This window comes from Pollachius pollachius, assembly GCF_949987615.1.
Source record: "Pollachius pollachius genome assembly, chromosome: 1".
NCBI lineage: Eukaryota > Metazoa > Chordata > Actinopteri > Gadiformes > Gadidae > Pollachius > Pollachius pollachius.
In genome coordinates, this window is record NC_136934.1 from 34,695,957 (window position 1) to 34,721,318 (window position 25,362).

General features: G+C 41.9%; 2 protein-coding genes across 4 annotated transcripts; both read left to right on the top strand.

The window, feature by feature from the left end:
• The first annotated feature begins 14 nt into the window (after positions 1-14).
• On the top strand, positions 15-3,118 carry dctn3 (dynactin 3 (p22)). The gene is made up of 7 exons (XM_079732094.1): positions 15-147; positions 391-475; positions 888-974; positions 1,142-1,225; positions 1,343-1,401; positions 1,569-1,628; positions 2,453-3,118. The coding sequence occupies exons 1-7, from the start codon at positions 46-48 to the stop codon at positions 2,537-2,539; spliced, it is 564 nt and encodes a 187-aa protein (XP_079588220.1). The 5' UTR covers positions 15-45; the 3' UTR covers positions 2,540-3,118.
• A 1,160-nt stretch (positions 3,119-4,278) lies between these two features.
• Positions 4,279-24,581, top strand: nt5c3a (5'-nucleotidase, cytosolic IIIA). 3 transcript variants are annotated; one of them, XM_079757420.1, is made up of 8 exons: positions 4,279-4,463; positions 17,827-17,925; positions 18,273-18,342; positions 19,135-19,267; positions 19,418-19,507; positions 20,025-20,187; positions 22,325-22,525; positions 22,803-24,581. In XM_079757420.1, exons 1-8 carry the CDS (start codon positions 4,326-4,328, stop codon positions 22,902-22,904), a joined length of 996 nt encoding a protein of 331 aa, XP_079613546.1. In that variant the 5' UTR covers positions 4,279-4,325; the 3' UTR covers positions 22,905-24,581. The 3 variants fall into 3 exon arrangements, with proteins under 3 accessions (XP_079613546.1, XP_079613547.1, XP_079613548.1); XM_079757421.1 differs by lacking the exon at positions 4,279-4,463 and adding an exon at positions 15,513-15,535; XM_079757422.1 differs by lacking the exon at positions 4,279-4,463 and adding an exon at positions 16,852-17,210.
• Positions 24,582-25,362: the final 781 nt, after the last annotated feature.

The window sequence follows — 25,362 nt, forward strand, 5'->3', positions numbered from 1 at the left end:
GTTCGTTTTGTTGTGGACAGCAGCAGCAGCAGCAGCAGTAGCGATATGGAGAACAAGGTTGAAATGGATAGTCTGGAAATGCGGATCCAGGAGTTGGAGAGTTCTATTTACGGTGAACGGCGGATTAAAGGTGGAAAAGTCGTAAAGGTTAGTCCAGGCAGTTTACAGGTGATGACACAAGCAGACAGACATTTTATGTTAGCTATGGCCTGCTAACAGCAGAGAGCTTGCTTTGCTGTCAGTGAACGCCCTTTTTGAAATCATTACTCTCCATCTACTAAACATGTTCAATAAACGATTAGAAGACACCCAGTATTAAATGAATAAAAACAGGACTGGTGTTTCGTCAAGTGCTTAGTGTTATGTTTTTCTTTTTGGCCTTTATTGTAGTGCACGGAGTCTCTGTCGAGGATCCAAGCAGCTCTGGCAAACACTGCCAACAAGAGAGAGCGCGTGAAGATCTTGCACAAGAAGAGTGAGTTCAAGAACATGCGTGGCAATGGATTGGAGCTGATCAATAGAGCACATTGTTCATATAGAGGCCTTCTTGTCTTAACTCACTTGGAAGTATTTGTACAAGTTTGTAGGCACTTTATTTGTTAGCATTCTCTAGTTTACATGAAAGCAATGTGCTAATTCAGTGTCTGCTATCTGAAACTGGGGCACTCCAATGGAAAGGGACCGTATCTTAAGGACAGTTCAACAATTGATGTGAAGTACAAGTTGAAATTAAGGCATTGATAAAATAAATACAAAATAAAGCAAACTTTTATCAAATGATTTCATTCTGGAATCTAATGAAGGGATACAGTTAAGCACTTTCTTCTATGATGGGTCGCAAACTCCCAAATTCAGACAGTTTGATAAATTCTGTTGTTATGCTCTAGTTGAGGACTTGTTGAAATACCTGGACCCTCAGTTCACGGACCACATCACGGTGCCAGATGCCATGAAGCTGGAGTTCATCCTAGCAGGTGAGAAGCAAGATAATTTATACATTTTTAATAGAAAAATGTCTAAGGCCTTGACATAACCATTGTATTTGGCAAAGCATGTAAACTTTGGTAACAACATTTCTGACACATTTCTGGCACTCTTAATAATGTCATTGTTTTGTTTTGTTTTTGCTCTTCATCCACAGAGGAGGACTTCCTGCTCTCCCAGGCTGCTCTGCTAGAGCAGGTCAGCAGCCTACAGCCCCTGCTGGACAGCAACTACATCCGAGGTGAGGCCTTTACCAAAGATAACAGTGAAGGACTGTCCTTCCTCCTAACCCAGTGTTACAATGGTTCTATGCTTGGTGTTCCATGAGTTTATCCCTGTTTGCGTTTGTTAATCACAGATGTACCAGAGCATGCCACCAAACTACAGCGGCTGTCACAGCTGCATATCAAACAACAGGTACAACTGTCCAATCCTTTTTTAAATCTCATTCTATCTCTACCTCATATGCTTTCTTCTAGAAGCATCGGCTCTGTTCAGACTTAGTAATATTACTCCACTTATGTCTCTTCAAGTTATTAGACCTTGTGTTAAAAATGCTTCCTTTGTGTGTTCCCCTCCGCCAGGACCAGACTGATGCTCAATCCCTTGAGGTAAAGAGGCTCTTTGAGGAGTACAACAAAATGGTAAGTATTACTGTTTTGTAAGAAACATTTTTGTTTAGCCTCCTAGTCATGCATATTAGGCTGAGTTTAGACTTGGATCAAATGGAAGGACTTGAGTGCTACTACAAACTACAGAAAGCCATTATGCCAACCAATTCTAAAAACACTTGTATTATATTTCAGGTCAAATACTCCATTGTCGCATTGTGTTGTTAGGACTAGAAAGAATGGAATACGTTTTGAACATTCTACAATCGCTTAGCAACAGTCGATCAGTAACTCAGTTAAACCCAAACAATTAGTAAGGCTGTTTTTTGGCCACTATAACTGATCAGGCCTTGCAACTGAAACCCTGGAACTATTTGTTGACATTTAAATGTAACCAAAGCAGAATTGCATTAAACTATTTGATTATCAAATGATTGTCTACACCTTTAAATTAAATAAAGCTGTCTTCAACTGCCACAGGGCCCATAAATAACCCTTTCTCTGTACGTTGAGAAAAATCAATGCCGAAGGACGTTGTCATCATTAATGACTGCAAGTAGTGAGTTGATGCTAGACTACACTATATCAATTGTTGTTCTGCGATTTTATTTAGTTGTTCGAGCCACCGGACTCAGTAGTCTGATGGCTGTAGAGCGCCTTGCGTTGATTATTGAGGCAGTGTGGCTCAGCCAAGAGTGATAAAGCAGACAAAACGTTCATTAGACGGAATGCTGATGGCTCCACTTGAACTAAGGAGTAAAGATAAAACCATTAAAGCTTATATTTCTGCATCACTTGTTGGTAAGCAAATGGCTCTCGGTAACTGTATCCTCTGATCCCCTTGCTCTGGTTTGCAGATGTTCCTGTTGTCCAAGCAGTTCACCCAATGGGATGAGACCCTGAGGCAGCTTGAAGAATCCAAGGGGATCCGGCCTGTGGAGTAGAGGACCAACAAGTTCTTAAGAGGACGCTTGTTGTGATGACTGTGGTTATGGGGACCACAGCTAAAACAAGTGTCTTGGACTGCTTGTTCACTGTTGATGTATCTGAGACGATTCCTGAATCCCCATTTCCATGCAGACATGTTTTATTATGTTATAATTTCAGCAAAAGGAAAATACATTTAGGTTCAGGCACTTTCCTGATCCTAGGTCGTCAAAGGATTCTTTGTATTCTTTAGATAGATCACTGAAATGTTTAATGGTATGATATCTGGAAAACATCCAAACCAAGGAGACTGTAGTTGACTGAAGTATTTTGGTTAGTAATATTCCCCAATTGAAAGCCATTTGACATGCTAAAAGTGTTTTTATATTTATTAACAGCATTGCTGTAGGCTATAAAATACCTCTTTTGTTTCTCACACACTTCTTTCTCTCTTACTCCACTGTGCTTCTCTGCATATTCCTAATCCTGTTCCTTCAAAATTCTAAATCTGTACATCACACTACAGAAGAGACAATACATATGATTTGTTTATTTTATTTCCACTATTTGGAGAATAAATGTACCCTAAACCCTCAGATATGTGTTAAGTTTGTGCTCTTTGAATCAGCAAAAGGAAAAAAGACAATCAAGTGTTGTGTCTACAGGAATGTGTATTTATGAGTTGGTGGTGCTCTGTCAAGAGTCCAGGTTCATTCAATAATTGTGTGAACCCTAAACACAGAGAGAAAAATAATTGCTTTGGGAGTCTAACAAGCTAAGTATCTTGCTTTCCTGTATCCAATTAGGGCATTTAGCAGACGCTTTTATCCAAAGCGACTTACATCAGTTAATACACACATTGTCACACCGACAGCAGAGTCAACCATGCAAGGCGATGCCAGGAGCAGTTGGGGTTAAGTGTCTTGCTCATGGACACATAATCACTCAGCTAGGAGGCGCTGGGGATCGAACTAGCAACCTTTCGGTTACAAGACAACTGCTCTACCTCCTGAGCAAAGCTGACCCGTATCCACCCAGTCACACAATACTTAGAAAAATTGCTGTGCCTGGAGAGGTTCTTGGCTTTATTCTATACGTCCTAGCACACCTTCAACCTATACTACAAGATAGCACTACTGCCAGCAAATGACAAACACGTACGCATGATTTAATTCTATTGTTTGTATTTCTCTGCAATATGTTAATACAGTGAACTTGGTCGATTTATTGGTCTACTCAATGTATGTTCATTTAAATGGTTATCAGACGTATAGTTAAAGATAATTAGTCCTTCACTTATTTTGCATCTGTTTTTCAGTTATTCCGAGATAATTTGCTTAATTCACCACGACTCTTTGCCATACAGACTTCATATAATTGATGGTGGTATTTATCTGCTGCAGGGGTCAGAAAAAACTAAATCATAATAAAAATGTCCTTTTAATTTACTTTAGTCCAATCAGCGTATCCAGCATCTGTTTGTGTTGGGGGCCGTTGCCATGGAAGTGGTCCGTACCATTTTCATCCGGATCTTTCTTCCCGACATTTTAGAATCATTCTTTACGAACATATTTTCAAAGCACTTATTTTATTCACAGATAATTTATTTTAGATGTCTTTAATACGTTAAATATTTTCAGATTAATCTATCGGACTGTAGAGAAACGACAGTGTCACCCCGTTTAACTTGGAAATGGTAAAGTCATGTTATAGGCGCACATCTCCACTACCTCACTGAGGGAGGGACCATGTTGACTTAGGGATACAACTCGCTGGGACGTCTGCGGAAGAAGCGGAGTAGCCATGGATAAGACAGCCGTGGTTAAAGTTGGGGCCGCGGCGAGCGCTAGCGTTTGTGTTCTCTTTGGTGGTGTGGTTCTCGCACAATATATCGTCGCCAAGAAGAAGCGAGCGGGAAAGAAAACACGAATCATCGAGATGGTGAGTGGATCATGCATGCGTCTGTGCTGTGCTCTGCGCAGCCGCAGATTCCAACCAAAATATCACTGGTTGGGTAGAGGTCATTAGCTAGCTAGTTCCAAAACGTAACGTTTCATCAATGACATTGATCTACGTCTTTGACAACTAATAGTCTATATCAATAAATACAATAGCATCTACGTCTTATTCAAACCGGTTGGTTAAACACATTCTTGGTTACGTTAGTTAGTGTAATGTGAGCAAGGCGTCCAGCCCTCTGGTTTGCATAGTATTGGCCAACAGTCAGACGCTGCGAAGCCATTCGTAGTTGTCCAGCTGTTTTGTACTGTATGTTCTGGTCTGAAACGGCATCTCACACACACAACACACAGCTGTATAATGCTACTACTATATCAGGATATAATATAACGCAGTATTTGCGGTGTGTGTTTTGTAGTCTTGATTGAAACACACGTAATTCTCTCAAGTAACCGTCAATACAAGTACCATGGAAGCTCTGTGCTGAGCCTGACTTTGTTTTGAGGAATGCTTGGTCACTGTTATCGTAAAGTATATATTTTTATTCTACTGATGCTAATGATTCTAAACACTGGTTAAGAGGATCAGCAATACCTGAGTAAACGAACAGTTTCAGTATCTGATGTTGGGATCTCCATGATTACAACAAGTGGCTAAAGAATGCCACTGGGTTGTGGGAGGCTTTAGCTCTTGTTGTATGTGGCAGTTATGTGGTTATTACATGAGCGCTGTGTAGACCTGGTATCTTGTATTGAGATACATGGCAGATAGCCATGAAAGTGTTTTGCAGTCACCTTGACATGACATCGACCATGACAAAGCATTGGTGACCACTTGATCGTATTACTAGATCCAATCTGGCTTCCATGCTCCACATGCAAATAACCACGTAATGGCGAACACACAGGCACACACACACAGAAACACACACACACCATTTGTGCCTGTACTTAGATGTCAGTTTCGTCCCCTGACAAGCCCGATGGACTTCGTTGAAATGCTTTGAGATATGTTTTTGCAGGGGCAACACACTGTTGTGGGAGGGAAATTCCCTCACATGAGTGTGGAAATGCCCTAATAGTGATTTTATGTGGAAGCTTGAGGGTAGCTGGCTGCAGATTGGCCTGGTTGCCTCTGTCTTTGAGACTGTAACGAGCCAACGGGTACAGGACTGGTCATATTTTTACCTTGTAACTCTCAAGCTAGGCTATTACGTTTATTGTTCTCATGGTATAGCTTATGTTACCCATTTTTTATGTTCGATTTTTTGTATGTAGGTACTAATACAACCTTTGCTGTGTGTTAGGCAGCAACAATAGCCTGCGAACCAGACAAACCTGCAAGCTCATGTTTTATTTCCCCTGGCGTAAGGCCCCCCTCCAGTAAAGAACAATTTAATGCACACTTGGCCCAGCCCAGAACAATCATAGCAGTGTATCTAATATAAGGTGTGTTTGATAAAATGACTGTGTAGAGGAGTGCCTTATGGGAGTACTGTTAAGGCATTTTGAAAAATAACCAAGATGGCTTCCGCTGATGTTTCACATGTCACATTGCTCTGATTTTAGGTCTATCCAGTTGTGCAGAGGCATTTTGGTCTAATTGATCTGGTGATGTGAGGCTACGGCAACAGCGCTCAGTTATAACTTGGTGCCCTACTGGCAGAAACCCCCATCTCAAATATTAAAACCACACTCAAATTACTGCATTATGTGGCCTACAAAACAGTAGCTTAAAGCACTGTTATTCTACCAAACATGTCATCTTTCCTAGGTTGCCATGGCTAGTTCAAGATGTGTTGGGAATAATTAATGATACCTATAAATCTGTCTATTGGTAATAGGCCTCATCGCTGTGGTCATGTGGTTTCCAACAGTTGTCGATAGGCGTGGCACAGCGCCTCTGCTAAATTACCCTATCCCTAACCCCTCAATTTATTAACTTTTCACAATATGACGGCAATGTACATGTCCATTCATGTCAGCATCTGCATTCAATTTGACACAACAGATGGACTACTATTAGCAATGTATACCTTATATAGGCTAATAATATAAACCGTAATTTATGTAATACATCTACGAAATCAAACGGTGGCTTATTAGAGACTGGCCCTCATCGATGAAGAGAATGAAGAAGCGTTTGACTGATTACAAATGTTGAATACATGTTCTGATGCATATAGAACAAATGTGTACTGACAGAGAAAATAGTTTTCACCAGAGCGAATGTTATGATATGACAGCTGCTGTCACCCCTAAATGTCGGGTACGTGTAGAATTTCCTGTCTGTGCTTTAGTTCAGTGGCAGAGGCCAGTGTGAAGAACATCTGTGTTTGGTGACACTGCCTGGCCCTGGGGAGAAGGGACAAACATCCGGCCCAAATCCCTGTCCAATTCCTTTGCTGCCTCATTTAATAATACCTTCTCTGTTATTTTTTACAAAAATGCTGATCATTTATCAATTGAATTACACATTAAATAGCAAATTCAACTGCAAACCCATACTATTTTACCTATTTTGTAATCCCATGAATTATGCCAGGATTACGTCTTTTTGTGCTTTATTCATTTCTGAAATAATATACTGTACCTTTTCATTAAATCAACAAATAAAGTGAAAGAGGAGGGACAATACAGGCCTCTCTCTCGAGGTCCCGTCATCATTCGTATGTTTAAAGGGGCAGTGGGCCCACAGTGTGTGTGAAGTGGTTTATTTTGATGTCAAGATTCAAGATTCAAGAAACTTTATTTATCCCCAGGGGGCAATTAAAGTCTGCGTCAGAGGGAGGGTTAAGCTTCTCCTCCACTAAAATAATGGCACAGTGTGTGGCACATATAAAACATTGCTCATTATAACAGCAATGTTATAACATATATCATACACAAAGATGGTAGTAAAAGAGTATCACAAAGTTGTCAGGGGTAGTTTCCATGCCATAACACCTCCCTCCTGCCTAGAACTCATAGCCAAAAAAACTTTTTTTTAGATCTCATAGTGTTGTAATTTGGGCAGAAATAGGGGGTTCACTTACACTTTAAGTGCTGGCTCAGACATCAAGATCAGATTTTTAAGACTCACACGGTTGCTCGGCACCCAGTTGGTATTTGAGATATTGATTTTTCACAGGATCGATTGTAATGTAATATCTGTTTGAGTCTAAGTAGAAGCTATATATGAGTTGTATGCTATTGTTAGGATGTTGTTCAATGCTGTGAGTATACTACATTACTATTTACTTATTTCTTAATTTCGCAGATTTTTTTTTATCCAAAGCTACTTGCAGCAGATTTCTTAATAGGATCTTTCATCGTTTAGCTGATCAGGATTCTTGCTCAAGGATGTCTACAGGTTGACTTCATATATCGTGGTATGAACCCAGACGCTACCGCTGGACGTCAAACATCTTAACCATTGCACTATCCTGCACGTGACATATTTGATTTGAAGTCTGGCTCTTCTCTGCACTTCTCCCTGTTGACCACTAGAGGGTTCCCAAATCCAACATGTCACTTTCATAGCGCTCCAACCTTTGGGCCAGGTTCAGAGCCAAAGCTATGAACATTTATGGGGTGTTATCCTCAAAGTTATATGTCAAACATGAAAATAAAAGTGAGGTCTTTACAGCCAATTTTGTTGCATACCTGAAGGCCAATGTTAACAGATACGATGCGGCTCCGGTACGGAGGCCGTGCGTGTGCCAGAACAGAAGGGCACCCGTGTCAATCACTGCTCAAATGTCTCCCAGGTGCAGATGCAGAACGTGGCTCGTTTTAGTCGGCAGTCCTTGATCATCCAACTTTTTATGACTGCATGACCACTCGGAGAAGACAACGCTCATGAGTATGAACGATGTATGTTACAAATGTGCAAAAAAAACATAAAACCATAGTTTTATAATTTATATCCCATAGCCCCTTACAGATATCCCTGAAAACCACATGCCTTTGACCGAAATAAACAATGTTGTTTAAACAACATTGAAATATTTCAAAGTATGGATTCATAGTATAACTTCATAGTATAACATCAAATTCATTCGATTCAAGTTCAACAGATAAATAGTTTATGTGATAAACTATTCATCTGTTGAACTTCGAATCGAATTAATTTGATGTATTCAAGTAACCCACAATCATTTAATCGACTATTGGTCGGGTCATTGAAAGATTAATGACCCTTAATGACCTATTAATGGTACTGTAAACTTGCCCTATCTTATGACGGTGAATGGCCCGTCTTATTTTGATAACGTCCAAAATGACAGTGGGCCAGTCTTAAAAGAGGTGCTTCAGCGTGGCATCGTTGCTACTGTGTGGCGGCGGGCCGGGCTGTCATTGTACGGCCACACTCGGACCCCAAAGCGGTCTGCACATTTCAAATCGAGCCTGGGGCCGCGCATTGTACGATTATGTAAGAGGGTATTAGGGTTGCCGCGGTGTGGACATTTTCAAACCGAGTAATACACTCGTGTCAACACCGGTATTACCGAGTATAAACGGTATAAACTTTGAAACTAGGTCAACCGCCATCTTCTCCGTCAACTCTCCTCTCACACTCGGTGACAGCATCTGGCAGCGCGCCAATTCTCGGTGACAGCGTCTTATAACGATCTATATATAATAGTATAACATAATTTTATACATAATATCACGGCCAAAAGCTCTGTGCGCCTCCGGATGTCCGTAGCGCGGGGAGCTATCGTAGAGATTGGGCTTCGCAGGGTTTGTTTACCGGCGTTGCTATGGTTACCGTTCTTGTGTGTTCCAACGTTTATTAGGTATGTATATATATTATTATCTATTAGGTTTGTATATATATATATTTTTTTAAACATTGCCTATTTTACACATTTTTATTTTCTTAATTACAATTATATTATTAATTTTTACTGAATTTTTTTTTTATTACTGGAAAAAAAAAGAAAAAACTCCAACACCGAGTAATCGGTGTTGGCCTCAACACCAGTAATACCGTATACCGCGGCAACCCTAATAAGAGGATATATTATTGAAAAGGTAGTGCGTAATTTGCGTGAGAAATAGGAGGTATGGCGTTGTGAGTGTGTGAAGAGGGTCAATAGCGTGAGCCTCACGTTCCATGAGTGAGAGTTGGCAGCTCTGTTCATAAGTCCATTGAGGGAGATTCAATGTCTTGCATTACCCATAATACGTTGTGACTAGGGCCTATTATAATGATATTTTTTACAGAGTTTTAGAAAAAACAAGGGCATTCTTGCTGGCTAGCAGTCAGACATTGCCAACAACCATGACAATGGTTCCCATTGTAAGAGCCAGAAATGCAACATGTATAGGACATTAGGACGCAGGGGCGTAGGAATGAGTTTAACATTGGGGGGGACACATATCGGAAACCTGACAGATCCGGTATAATTTTTAGGTGGGACAAATGCGCCTGTCTCCGATATTGGAGGGGACACGTCCCCTCCGTCCCCCCCGGTTCTTACGCCCTTGTTAGGACGTGTGGTGAACTTTAAACATTGACAATGCAAACATTCAAACATCATGAAACAATGGCCACTGTATAGACAGAATCATTATGATTGGCTAAATTGGGTTATCAGAACTGATGATCAAAACTGTACACGCTACATTTTAAATTGTTTGACAGACAGACTACTTTGGAGACATCTAATCAGAGGGCTTTCACCATGATGACGACAGCGGCGATACAATGTGGCCCGGGCTGATAGGGGAAATGAAGAGGGGGGAGGGGGTTGCAGATATGCTAGGTCTAGTCTAGAGTTAGTATCACAGTTGCTTTTATACAGGATATGACTGTAAAGGCTGCAAACTGTTTTCTTCCTTGTAACAAAAGTGTCCTGTTGCAGGAAATAAAAAAGAGTAATCAAGAGCCAGGCGTCCCTCAAAGTACCCTTCATTTAGGGCTGGGTAAAGAAAATCGATATAATCGATTTTGGATCGATTTCATTTAAATTTTGCAATATCGATTCATAGGGCATGAGATCGTTTTTTTTTTGTTACCATTATTATTATTTTTGCACTTTAATTAACAATGCCTTAATGCAATTTGCAGTGATGGAATGTTGTAGTTCAAGTACACTTTCACTTGCAATTCCTTTCTAATTTCAAAATTGCACTTTTGAGACTTGAGACAGTTTTGTTTACAGCTGAAGATTAAACTGTCCAATTTACAAGTTTGCACTTAAAACCTGTTGTTTCAGATAAAGAGAAAAAATAAAGTACATTTGTATTTTGTAACACAGTTGAGCCATTTTCATTATTTAAGAGCAGATTGAATCGAATCGAATCGTGATTAATCGATTCAGAACCTTATGAATCGAAATCGAATCGATTTAGGAAATTGGCCACGATACCCAGCCCTACCTTCATTGCATGTAATAAAGGGCAGGTGCTGTAAGGACAGCGATCAGGGCTAGCAAATCAGCAGAGCCTCACAGTAGGGAGATTATACCTTAGGGCAATGCATGTTTTGGGATGGGCCAAAGGTATGTGACGAAGGGTTGATTTGCGTGTGTGAGATGCTGATGTACACAAAGTCGTCGATAATGTCGTACGATAGCTAGTTGCCGATCTCCTGATTGATTCTGTTTATAGAAAGTTCACTGAGGCGGTCTTGTCCCATGGATGACCTCAGGTAGGTCTTAATGAGCTTTAGCTTTGAAAAGCTCCTCTCTGCTGTGGTCACGGTAACGGTCACAGGGAAGGTGCATGCCATTTTCAGGGCAATCCAAAGATCGGTTACTGTTCCTTACCCATTTTTGGTGGATAAGGGAGAGAAGCTCCAGTGAAGTCATGTTATCCAAAGGCAGGCTTGGCGAGTTGCTAATTTCAAGAGCCAGTTCCTTTCAATCAATGTCATCTTCATCTCCTGTGCTTAATGTGCTGCAGAACTCATTGCAATGGTTGGACAATACCTCACCATCCAATTCTTTAAAGTTAAGCAGCGCACCAAATCTTGTTCTCACTTCTGCCATTGCTTAAAACCTTTCCTTTAATGACTCCACGGTAGGGATGTGAATAACTCAAAGTTTTCATTGAATAATCTGTGGGTGGTATGAACGAATAATCGATTATTCGATGTGTGCCGACATTCACAAAGGCAGCCATGGATCGTCAGCAAGAAATCACAGTATCTTAAATGCAAAAAAACAACTACCTGCTAAGTAGTTCCAGTCGTTATACCGCAGATACTATAGGGTCCATAGCATATAACCACGTTTTCTGATTACAGTTTAATGTAACAGTAAACTGAAAACATCGCTAATTACACCGCAACTGCAAATTAACCACACAGAGATAACCATGGCAACCGGTCAAACTAATTTTCTTTTTGCGATCATTCTGCACGAGCATCCGCCATGTTGATAAACAAATAATCCCCCTATAAATGAATGGTCTTAATTTATTTTCTATGGCAAGTGACCATGGTATAAGCGGGATAATGCCCCTGGACACCTGTCCAACATTAGTTCTGTCCGTTAATTCTTGTTTATTTGAATGGGAAAAAATGGTGCATAATGAATAATCAAATATTCAGACCCATCCCTACTCCACGGTGGTGTCCACCCCCACATTAAAGAATGCAATCTCTAGCCTCTTGATGGCATCTCAGATAGGCCAGTCTGGGGCTTCATAGGCAAAGTGTTTTCTTGTACTTTTAAGCTTCTTCTCTTTAAGCACAGCCTCCACAATCATCTCCACATGCATGCCTTTAGCAGATGCCTGAGCTGCAGCAAAGCCTGTGTCTCTGTATATTTTCAGTGAGGTATTTGCAATCATTAGGTCAACTGTCCCGTCAACCTGTGTTGTGGAAGACTGCAGAAGCTTGCTCACATAGTTTTCTTGATTTAGGACATCATTCCATACCACTGTGCAAATGTCAAACCTCCTCTGCCAAAGCTTGAACTTCAACCTTGGTCAGGGTACTTGTGGCCGTGCCCCTGACCTCCAACAGTGGCTCCCTAATGTTAGAGCCTTGGTACCGCATGGCCTCTATGCTGTTGACACGGCTCTCTAACCTTGTTTCTGTGTAACTCACATGGTCCTTCGAGTTTGCCCATCTTTGTGTTGCTACTGAGAACAGGTTGTACAGTTTCTATTCATTGCTAAAAGAGCTGATGGCATCTGCGGACCATTTTACTGCACCAGCCCCAACCAAGTTCAATGTATGTGCCCCAGATGGAACATAAAGTGTGTAAGGATTTTTCTCAGCAGCCTTTCTTGACCGCCTTTGTTCCTCCCCTTCATATTGGCCCCGTTGTCAAACTAACAATTCAGCAGCTCAAGCCTGTTTATTAAAGAGGATAATCCAAGACCTGTAGTTTGGGAAGCCTCAAGAAATCCTAGAAAGTACTTTTTTAACTAAAGAAATAGGCGGAAAGAGCAGCTTGGGGGCCTCCTGATGGCTTTAGGGTCCCTATGCAACCACAAACCTGCATATAGCAAGAAACTCTATTTAGTACAGTCTACAGTCTATTTAGTCTGGCTATTGCCAGACCAAGCTCAATCGTAGATTGCACGTTGGTCTGGGGAAGCAGAAAGGAATGTATTGCTCTTCTCCAGACCCTTGTGCAGGGCGAACTCAAATCACTGGCAGAATGGGCGGGTCTACCCAGTCTACAGTCTATTTGCATTGCACCCACATCTGAGCTCCACTGGCCATACAGTTTTTTAACCTGCTTTTTACTATCCTAGAGCCAGCGAAATGCACTTCTATACAGCAATTTTAATCCGTTGGGAACATTTTGAATCATGGGACGTCTCCAATCTAATTAAGTAAGGCAGGGTACTTCATATTTGACCAAACAATGGTTCTATAGAGAGAAGTGCTGCTGCACGAAGGCTTCGCTGGGAAGACCCATCTCCTGGGCAGATAGGCACCGCTAGACACATGGGACTCATACCGGTGATTGCGTCTTTAGTTCCCTGCATCACATCGCTGTCATTCAGGGCGTGAATATTGAAATATCGTTCTAACAAAAATAAATATCTCAAACGCTTGTGGCAGATATTCCATGTTATACCTTAAATTTGTGTTTGCTGAATAAACACACTGGGAGCATATGCATGCAGCAATGATGACTGTTTGCCTCTGGCTTCGACTTAAAGGGGATGCTGGCACGCTTTGCTAAGACACTGCATGTGTATTTAAAAGAAAATGACTGTTTGCAATGCATATGGTATGAGGTGATCCGCCAAAGGTCTTGCTGACATTAACTTGCTCACCTAAAGTCAAAGGGGAGTAACCACTGGTTTAGACTGAACACTAGCAATAAGACCCCCCTTTATCTACTTCTCCGCAGATCAGTTTCTCTTGGATAGATATCTACGCAACAACAAAGGAAACATGGAGTATTTCCTCTCCTCCTGTTTTTGGGTCCCGGCCCAGGCTCTGAATCGTCTCCAGCAACATGTTCTGCTGTGACATATAAGAACTCCTGGATCCTAGATTATATAGGCGCTAGTAATGCTGCGCAACAGCTGGATGCATGTAGGGGAACGCTGACCATGATAGGAGTGTGCTCTGCCCCTCGCCCCCTCGTATGGGGCCAGACCCCATCCTTCTTTTTCTTTTCTTTATGGTTGTAATTGTATAATAGATTTTATATTGTGTGATAACGTTGGCTTGAAGACTGAATCTTGCTGTGTGCTCTAATTGCATATCTTTGGAAAAAAGCCCTTATAAAAATGGAGTTGGATGCCAAAAATCTTCATGAAATGTCTTTATAAATCTCCCTAAAATATATATTTTTCCCCCAACAATTAATTATCATAACGTATGCATACAAGAGTTTCCACTCTCCTCTTTAGCAGAATGAGCCCCTGTACTTGTGTCACAGATTTCTTCACAGAGGTTTTCAACAGTCTAAGGCCTTGCAGGAACGCTACTTAATTCTTCAGAAGCTGTGCTTGTTAGTGATAGTAAAGGTAGGTTGGAAGGTTGTCATCTTCCGACAGGTTGTGGCTTGAAAAAGCTAAGAAAAGCTAAATAGGAGTTTTCCATTACAGGCTCCAGGTATTTGGACTACAGATACAATGTTTCAATAGCCAGTGGTGTTCCATGGGCAGCAATCAGCATGGACAACATTGCAACAGTCACAGTTTAGCTCAATGCACAAAAAACAAGTATGTTCAGTGCATGCTGTATTCAACGGTCACCTTTGAACCCCTCACAAACCAAGCCAGGGTCCAGCCAATAGAATTTAAGCTTTTGTTGATTAGCAAAGGAATGTGGAGAAATGTCGAACATGCAATTTAAACAGCTGTTGGAAAGGGTTATGAGAAGCAGCATTGTTATTTGTATGTGGCATCAGAATACAAAGATGGTTAAAGGGATGGTCTTCACTCAGTGTATGGAAGGATATCGTTAACCCACAACATTACAAAATACTGCTTCTGTTTCTCTCAGTTTTGGCTCTTGGACATTTTGTTGTTTGTGAATCCCAGCCCTGTTTGTCCTGTACACCTGTAGTTCTTATTTACATAACAAATTTGCGCCAGGCTGAAGGAGAAGCCTGTCAACAAGTGGTTGACTCTTTGGTAGCCCTTTAACCCATTCTCTTCATCATACAGCTAGTATTGTGTTTCCTGTGAAAGCGAGTGCAGAGGGCATGAGCTGCAGAACAGTGCTTGAGGGTCAGAGGTTACCGTTCTCACACAAGGCCAGATAACACACCTCACCTCTACTGGCCCAATTCCAAATCTTTTCAAAAACCCTCTCCCTCCTTCTCCCCCATGCACTATTGTTGTCTTGCAACAGTAAAAACTCCTTGCATCAGTAAAGTCCAAAAGGTGTGTGTGTGTGTGTGTGTGTGTAAAGCCGTGGTTGTAAGCACATTTTGCATGTGTTGACATGCGTCAAACACTACCACTTAAATATCTTCTGGGTGTGTATATGTGTGTGTCTACTTTTTTTGACTGCAGCAAGAAGGGGGAGGGTCTTCTTTCTCAAAGCTATTCTGGGCCACACCCCCTTGTTGCCGTGGCAATAAAAGCCCCCCTCAGGCAGATAACTTTTTCTTCTGGTTTGGTTTGGACAACAAAGCTGAGGTAAGCTTGTGTGCGTGAATCTGTCAGTGAGCCTGTGCGCTTGAATGTTTTCATACGTACATTAGGTAACATAACAATTCTATGGATAAAATTACAATTTAATTCTTTATGCTCAGTTGTCCTCCGTTGCTTGACTCTTGAGGATTCATAAGGGGATTCACTCCAGCATTTGATTTAAGTTTGATTAAGAGCACATTGCTACGACTGCAGGATAAAGCAGAAGTCAGTTTCCCTCCTGAAACACAGTGAACACTGTATTCACCCTGCAGGTTGGCTTACACTGGGTTTGGCTTGTTCTAAATTCTCCAAAAATCAGGTCATGTTTATGAGCAGAGAGAAATTACATTCCTAAAGGCAGAGGAATTCTTGGAAACTACAGAAGGGATTCTTGCGCTAACTCTTATTTTCTTTGTCTTACTTTCTTTCTTTCCTTATTTTCCACCTTTTACACGTTCAAACACATATTTTACTGCATTTGTTTGAAAGCTACTATGGCTTGGCACTGTGTGTAAACGCTCAATGCAACAACAACTCTGCCCGCCTTGCTTTCAAGCACAACATTGACTGCTCTCCGGGCGTGGCGGTTGGAGAGTTCTGCCTCCAGTTCTGGTTATGCAAGAACACCGCCTTGGCTATGGAGAGGGCATAGGTCTCCACTTACACACACGCATCACCAGCATACCACACCAAGCACACACACAAACAAAAAACACTCATTACCTTTTCATGAACTAAGGCTGGGCATTGATGGCACTACAAACTGGTTCTCACCAACAACAACCACCAGCATAATACTGGAATACTTTTAAAACACACACACGTATGCAGGAGATCTTTGTCCTTTTAGTGTTGATGCTTTGCATCATTAATATATGGTTTGGAAAGGGCTTGTAGTGTTGAGTGGATTAAGTGTATATTGTGATGAATATTATATGAGGAGTAGATATTATGCTCTGTCTCAGAGGTTCACATCAAATAGATCCGACCAGTTTGAGACCAATTGTGTAAATCGTAGGTCAGACTGTGGCCGCGTTTGTTAATTACAGACACATTCGCGCACAATTATTTAAGCTGAAAGACACACATGCGCAGCAGCATTTGGGTAAGTATTAGCATTCTAGGAGCAGCTTGTTTTGCATAACGAGATGCTGATTTGGCAGAGGCCTCTGGAATGAATAAAAAAGAATGAAAAGGAAAAGCAGATGCCTGCCCCAGTTAGCTTGTTCAGTCCTTGAGTAATCCAGACAACAGCAAGCCCCTTAGGACAGATGTCTAGCATCACAGGTCTAGCACAAGTCTTCTAGAAGGATACAGTCCGTCTCGGACCACAGATCAAATAATGTCCCAGCAGTTTGTTGGTCAATCGATCAAATCGGATAATCTTAGTTTTGTTCATCCAAATAAGTCCACTTGTGTAGGGCCTTGTGTGGTACCACATGCCTTTCTCCGGTCAGCTTCTCTGATCATGTGCAGACATGCCTCTCTCTCTCGGCCTCTCTCAATCACCTTGGTCTCTCTCTCTCTGTCTCTCAGTGAAAATGCCACCATGGTGACGAAGAGCTCCCATGCAATGAAGTCCTTCCCTCGCGACCTTTTCTTCTTCCCGTTATGTAATGTTTTCCTGCTGTGTGTACCAGCGGGGTTGACAGGCCTATTTCTCTCCCCTGCTGTGTGTGTGAGTGGTTATCTTATTTTGTTTGAGACAGTTGGCCAAGGGTGTCGGGGGGTTGGTCATACAACGTGGTACTGAATAGCAGCTGTCCTTCTGCAATGGCCAAGAATCATGTTACTGCAGTGCGTTTGGAGCTTTTTTTAGCTGTTGGAAAGCTCTTTGCTCTGCTGGTAAACTACTTTACACACCTCCAGTGATGGCAAAACACACGGGCACAGGAACACGCACGCATGGGTGGGAATGGAAGGTCAGGCATTGATACTGTGTTTGTGAGCAAGCTCATGGCAAAGAGCCGTGTGGATGGATTGGACAGTACTACACCTCTAAGATGGTACCTGAATGGTAGGCCTGGATGAATAAATGCCCATTATGGATGCTGACTACGTGTTGAGTAAAAATATGAGCAGGGCCCTTCAACTTGAAATTAAAAAATCTCTATAATATAGCAATATCTCGCTATATTTGAAGGCAGTACAATAAGAGACGTATATTCATTGCTAAAAATAATGTGTATTCAATTGCGCTGACTAAGGCAAAAAGCCAGGGTTGAATTTCTATTTGCATGACCACCTGAATAGGCACTAACCTCACCATGAACCATGTCTGTCTGTTTGTGCAGATGCCTCAGTTTGAGAAGAACACGGTACACATGAAGGACCCGGAGAGGGTGGAGCAGATCATCTGTAGCATGATCAAAGGAGGAGCCTCCAAACTACAGGTATCCTAACTGTACTTTACATCTGGCTGCCCTGACACAAGTCGATTTTCAAACTGATGGTTTTGAGAAATTATCCGTTTGCTCTTGTGGTGGGATAGTTCCACCTAGTGGTGGTAGTGTGGAGCCGCACATGTTATTGGTTAACAGTTGTTCCCTGTGTATTGTATAGTCTTCGGATATACTTAAATACTGTCGAAGTGTAAAGACTTGCTCAGGCTTGGGTTTTCGGCTCAGTTTAGCCGAATGTGATTTCAATATAATATAACAATATAACTATAAATATAGCCTATAGTGTAAATATAGTCCTCGGTGATAAGATGATTTGCTTTACCACGCATCTTTTGCAGATCATCACAGATTTCGACATGACGTTAAGCAAATTTGCCGTCAACGGAAAACGCTGCCCGACATGTCACAGTGAGTATTGTAACGTGTGTGTGTGTGTGTGTGTGTGTGTGTGTGTGTGTGTGTGTGTGTGTGTGTGTGTGTGTGTGTGTGTGTGTGTGTGTGTGTGTGTGTGTGAATAATCAAGACTCTTGCACACACAGTCAGTATTAGGGCTGGGCGATATGGACCAAAAGTCATATCTCGATATCTTCAAGCAGAATATCGATCTATAAGATAAATATCGATATTTGTTGACGCAATAACATAGTTGCCGTTGCCGCACTCCAAAACATTTCCAAACTATGGAGCCATTTGTCTTCTGCTTACATACAAGCTCCTCTGGGCCACGTTTGCCGGCGGTCTCCGTGTTTCACACCGTAGGGGATTTAAAAAAGTGACGTGAATGGAAGGGGGGCCGGGCCGTGTGTGTGTGAGCCGGAGGCGGAGCGGGACTAAGATAAGCAGAGTTACGAAATAGTAGGCGGCAGTCGCGGTTCGAAACTACTGTTATTTGGATAAAATATGCTGTACTTTCAACGCAAATTAAACTATATCAATGTTGACGATAGCGTCTTGTTCCATATCTTGTTTGAAAAAATATCGATATATTTCAAATATCGATATATCGCCCAGCCCTAGTCAGTATAATTATTCCTTCTCACTCATGGCCAGATTACATCCCTCACCTCTACTGGCCCCATGCCAAATCTATTAAAAAACCCTCTCCATCCTTCTCACCAATGCTCTATTGTTGACTTGCATCAATAAATAGTCCTGTTGGCAGGCTGTCATTATATTGTGTGTGTGTTTCTGTGTGTGTAGATATTATTGATAACTGTAAGCTAGTGACGGAGGACTGCAGAGAGAAGCTTCTACAGCTGAAGAATAAATACTATCCCATCGAGATCGACCCCCAGCTCACGATGGAGGAGAAGTACCCCTTCATGGTGGAATGGTGAGACCCACACACACATGCACACGCACACACAATATCTTGCATATAACAAACGCATGCACACAAAGATAAAATGCCTTGTATTTATTTAACAAACACACAATGCACTAAAAGCCTTGACATATCTCGCACACCCTCTGTCTATTCCAGGTACTTTAAGTCCCACACCTTATTGGTGGAGCAGAGGCTGCAGAAGGACAAACTTCCCGATGCTGTGCGAGAGTCAGACGCAGCCCTCAGGTGGGTCTACTCCCTCACCAGGCTAAAGCTAGTGCTGCACGATTTGGTGAAAAAGTCATAATGCGATTATTGTGAACAATATTGCGATTTGCGATTGTGATATAATAAACAAATGGTGTCATGAGTCTACTTGCTTAGTTGTGAAGGAAAATGCACACAGATTGCTGATCATTTTAAAATGTTTATTTCTTAACTCAAACATACAAACTTAAACTAGCATAAAACAATCCAAAACTAGAATATGTGTACAGTACTGTTTTCAAAATAACAATATTTTACAAAATTAAATAACGGAAAAATGTCTTTTTCAAAAAGACTTTTTTTTTTAAAATTAAATCGCAGCCTTTTGCGGTTATACAATCGCAAAGGCTGATATCGCGATTGCGATTCGATTGATGGTGCAGCACTAGCTAAAACTCTGTTGCTGTTTCATGTGGCCTCCTTTACACAGCAGTCCTTCATTTAGTAACGTTGTAAACTCTTGTAACGTGTTTGTGTGTGTGTGTGTGGTCCTCAGGGAGGGCTACGAGCACTTCTTTGACCGCCTGCAGCAGCACAGTGTGCCCGTGTTCATTTTCTCCGCGGGTCTAGGAGACGTGTTGGAGGAGATCATCCGACAGGCTGGGGTCTACCTCCCCAACGTCAAGGTGGTCTCCAACTTCATGGACTTTGACGACAACGTGAGTTTCCCTGACTTCCAACTGCCGTTTCTAGTGATAGATTTAATAATTATTTTCCATGATTCAGTTCACGTCGGTCAGTTAGCCAAGAAGAGTCGTTCAGAATCGTTTGTTCGTTCGTTCGTTCTGTCGAGTTTCCGGTAGCGCTGAATCTAATCATGGAATGCACGGTTCTTAGCTGAGTCAGTCAGACTCTGCTCCTCCCTCAATCAAATTTTCAAATGATCGTTGAAGTCGGTCATCAATCAACACAACATTACAACTTTAACCAAACGCAGCGGGATGGGGGGTGTAGGTGATTATTGGATGTTTAACATAGCAGCAAGATAAAAGACTTGATTTAGCAATGATGGTGGGCGTCCCGGGTGGAGAACGAACCATGAACGAATGAGGCAGATTGACGAGACACTCAAATATTTGATTCATCTGGCATGACACAGAAAGTACAAAGACAGCATGCATTTACCATTTCACTGATATTGAATCGTATTATCGTACGCTCGCTCACTAAGCCTCTTCCCTCTTCACCACTCACAGTCAGTGAACGAAAAGCAAGTCAGCGAGTCAGCGACTAGTGGGTCTGGGAGGAGTCGAGTCTGAGAAAGAACGAGACGAGCAAGAGAGAAGAATCCGTTCAATTCGTTCTCGTTAAAGATTCGTTCATTCAAACTGATTCGGTCGCGAACGACCAATCACTAGCCGTTGCTCATGGTTTTCACACACTCTTTATAGTGAGACCACTGGGGTTTATGGACTATTGTCAGGAGCTGTGAGTCTAAAGGCCCTTTTCATGATCAGAAAGGATCTTGGTTGCGCCCTTTTTTCATTTTGTATGAGAACAGCGATGACTCTTTGCGACACTTGCCTCTTCCCAGGTTCTACGCAAGCTTTTCTATGCTAGGCTCTGCACTGGTATGATTTTGCACTGTGTATTTGAGTCATCCTCCTTGCTGTTTGTATGGTAACCACACTAATGGCATTCTAAAGCATGTGGCTTTAGGATGCCCAAGCCCCCTGCGCTAAGTCCCGGTCTAGTACTATTAGCATTTGCCGTGGAGGATTACAAGGTCACCCACGGGGAAGCGTTAGTGTACCACTGACACTTGCTCTCCCGTGTCTCTGAAGCCCTCTTATACCACAGGTAGTTCCGACCGAGCAAACGGATTGGTCAACTAGTCTGTTAGAACGTAAGCACACATAGCCATGATCAAATGCGAAAATTCTCATCACTATTAATATTACTCATTGATTCGACCCATACCACTGTAGATATCTTCACGGGTCCACCCAAACCCTAGGATCGAGACCTTACCCGGGACCCGTACAGGTTAGGGTCCACGTTTCGTTATAAACGATGGGGTCTGGGTCGGGTTCTGTTACCCCGGGTCACTGGTCTTTCTATCAGTATGTGTAATACCCGAGCGGATCCCAGAGGACCCGTGATCAGCGCTGACCCCGAGAGAAATGCAGGAAAGTCTGATGACTAGGCTGACCATTAGGATGCTATTACAAGTGAGGGAAATATGGTGATAAACCATAAGAGTGTGAAATAAGGGGAATAAAATGTTGAGCAGCGAGTTGAGCCCCAGCGGAGGAAAGGCACACAGTAAAGACGGATAATGTGTATTTTGTGTTTCAAACTGTTTTCATTGTCACGGTTTAACTCATACAATAGAGAGAGACAGAGGTCTTCCTTTCCACTGCCTGAGTGTGCAAGTCTGAAAGCTGTTTTTTGTTAAGGGATGCTGGTTATCTTGCTTGCCTGCTTAATTATCCTAGCCAGTTTACGTTTAAGGTTCAGGTCCGTCATTTTAGACCCGTGAAGAAATCCATAACACCGGGCCGCTAGCTTAAAAACTTAAGATCTACTGCTGAGAACTACTGCTTGCGTTGCATTGGTGTCTACGGACAGACGTGGCAGATGTATTTCCAGGGGAACAGATACAACCAGATACAACTAACAACCACTCATTTATTTTGAGGGCGAATTGCCCCAAAATACGGCATATATATCTGTGGCAAAACCAATAATTACAGTAAAGCAGACCCTTTCGTGTAATGTTGCTTCAGTGAAGACGACCAACTTGCATCAGTTCAATGCTGATATAGCTCTCTCCCCTTCCTCCGTCCCTTCCAGGGCATCCTGAAAGGCTTCAAGGGAGAACTGATCCACGTGTACAACAAGCATGATGGGGCCCTGCGCAACACAGAGTACTTTAAGCAGTTCAAGGACAACACCAACATCATCCTCATGGGGGATTCCCTGGGAGACCTAAACATGGCCGACGGCGTGCCCAACCGGGAGAACATACTGAAGATCGGCTTCCTCAATGACAAGGTAGTAATCGGGGCACCTGTGTTTGTGTGTTTTTGTGTTTGTGTGTGTGTGTGTATTTGTTTCGTGTGTGTATGTATGTATGTATCGAAATTTAGACCTCACTAAACACCTCACCTCACTTTTGAGTTGATGAAGCATCAGTAAGATATGAGAAAAGGTGCAATATGGCAGGGCAAATAAAACACAAGCTCGCAGATTGCTCTGGGCCCCAGGCTAGATGTTTTTATTCTACCCTAGTCCAGTTTCCAAGGTGAATAATTCTTCCTCATCACATCAGGTGGACGAGCTGCGGGACAAGTACCTGAACTCCTACGACATTGTGCTGGTGAAGGACGAGACGCTGGAGGTGCCCAACGCCATTCTGCAGAAGATTCTATAATCCCAACCCCACTGCTCCTCATCCCACCACACTACACACTGCCCAGACCAACCCCCGGTCGCTGTGGCAGTGGTCCAAGACTGCAATTTTGCTGCAGCCCCCCTAAGCCCCAGCCACATCCCAACGACGACCACTAGCTGGCCTCAACCACTCTCAGATCGGTCGGAGGTTGTCACCAACTGCAGCAGCACAGACTGAATGGCCCAAGGCTCGCCCTCATGAAAAGACTTCTTTCCTTGACTCCTCAGTGAACTCTTTTAAGAACCCCCACCCACGAGCGTCTGTCTTTGTGTGTCTGCTTTAGTTTGTTACACTCGTCACCTATGTTCTGTATGACCTGTATTATAAAAGAAAACTCTGACGAAAAAATACATGAACTCTTATTATTTGCACATTGATACTTGTATCATTCATGTGATTATTTTTGATATTGTAATGCTCGTATCAATGCATCAATGCAGGTTTGCATATCATAAACTGAATCATGGCATACAGTATGGTGCTCTCCTATTGGTCAGTCTCCCCAGCATGTATTGTAGAATGTCTTCCTATCGGCTAATGTCCTTCCACTTATATCCTCGTAGGCATTTTACTCAAGATGTGTATATATACATTTATATATATGTACATGGCTCTGTTGTCATAGGAACCAAACAATATGAGGGTACGATAAGATGACACTTTGGAATGTTTCTCCTATTCAGGACACCTGGTGTTTTTTTCAACGACACAAATAAGTATGTTATAATATTATACAGGCATTTAATTTAAAACCGCAAGGACTGAGTATGGCTGCCAGAAAAATAATATAATATAAAATAGTAATATATTGTTTTCCAATATTGGCAACAGAAAAAACACTGGGATGTCTCCCTGGTCGCCGGGCGAAGATCCATCTGTAACCTCCCAGTCTATTTGTTCAGGCATCTGGTTACAGTACACTTCATACCATCTGCAGTGATCTCAGGTTTATTTAAGAAGGCATAGTGGGAAATTCCCTGATTGTTAACTTGGCAGAGAGAGGGGAAGTACACACCAAGGCTCCTGATTTCCTCAGTAGTTGACAACACCTCTAATATAAATGTCATCGCAATAACCAAAGTACCATCTTATGTAAATACCAAAACACTTGTCTAGCAGTGTCTTCCCAATATTCAAACAAAATCACTGGGGAGACAGCTTAATGTCAGCAAGATGGGTGTCAATGTTCAGCTGTTGGTGTTAAGGATGGAGGCATCTTGTGAAGCGCTATAAAGTATTGTTGACAGCAGCCTTGCTTCAACACCACAAGCAGATATCTCAACACAGAGACAAGCCTCTTCTATGCCATTTTCCTCAAAGTCCTATTTGAATACAACACAAGTGCAGAGGATGCCTCTGCCCTCGAGCAGCCTTTGTGTAGAGGGAGATTTGGACCGGCAGTTGTGTTGACTGCAGCCAGTCATATTTGGTGTTTATTTTTCACACACGATAATTGAATATGAAAAAGGTCAGATTCTAATTAAACACTACCTCTAAGAAAAATATACGTGTGATTTATATTTATGGGGTACTGTCAGAGCCTAAATTCGCACTATATCTGTTATATATATATATTACTTATGTTATTTTTTCTCTATATAGGTGTGATTCAAACGTGTTGCGATCACCTGCATGTTGCCTTTTCTTATAGTTGAGTTAAAGAATTTGGAAAACAGTACTCTGAATAAAATGTGGGATGATGTCCATATTGTTATGTTATTCATTGCCAGGTCTTTCCTAAAGTATAGTTCCATGCTTGTCCTGTATACATAAGTTGAAGAAATGACTACATCAATTGGAAACTTAGGGTTGAACTGCAACTGCAGTACATATAAAATTAATGTAGATGGCAGTAGATAGTATATTTTTGCAACGTTCTCTGCTGAAACAGTGCAGTTCACAACTGCAGAACATATGCAACGTGGCGTTGGATTGTTAAAACCATGGTTGGAGGAGGAAATAGAGTGGCTCGTTGGTCTAGGGGTATGATTCTCGCTTAGGGTGCGAGAGGTCCCGGGTTCAAATCCCGGACGAGCCCTGAGTTTTAATTGAATGGATAGCAATTAACTGTGGGACATTCTTGGACTTCAATGCCATTCATTTATTTCCTGTTACACGCAAACAATACAAAATAACTAAAGTTATAATAACACACTCCATAACTGAGTTTGAAACTTGAAAGGATTGTGATTAACTTTGGTACATTCTTTGACTTCGATGGCATTCATTTAAGTCTGTTTATTGGCAAACACAAAATAACTATAGTCATTTGTATAGTATAGTAAAATACACACCAAAACTAAGTTTGACACAGTTTATATTTGCTTTGAAATATGTCAACAATTTAATCAATGATAAATGCATCCATCACCTCATCAATTCCATCTATCCTACGTATTATAACTAACTAACAAACTGAAAAAAAACCGTACCCTAC

Bases quoted from the DNA above. Each gene is read 5' to 3' on its own strand.
- nt5c3a (XM_079757422.1), top strand. From the start codon at position 16,875: ATGTCCCAGCAGTTTGTTGGTCAATCGATCAAATCGGATAATCTTAGT. The intron at 17,211-17,826 runs GTGAGTGGTTAT...CTGTTTGTGCAG, and splicing joins TTCTCTCCCCTGCTGTGTGT to ATGCCTCAGTTTGAGAAGAA. The intron at 19,268-19,417 runs GTGAGACCCACA...TGTCTATTCCAG, and splicing joins TACCCCTTCATGGTGGAATG to GTACTTTAAGTCCCACACCT.
- dctn3 (XM_079732094.1), top strand. From the start codon at position 46: ATGGAGAACAAGGTTGAAATGGATAGTCTGGAAATGCGGATCCAGGAG. The intron at 476-887 runs GTGAGTTCAAGA...GTTATGCTCTAG, and splicing joins GAAGATCTTGCACAAGAAGA to TTGAGGACTTGTTGAAATAC. The intron at 1,629-2,452 runs GTAAGTATTACT...TCTGGTTTGCAG, and splicing joins TTGAGGAGTACAACAAAATG to ATGTTCCTGTTGTCCAAGCA.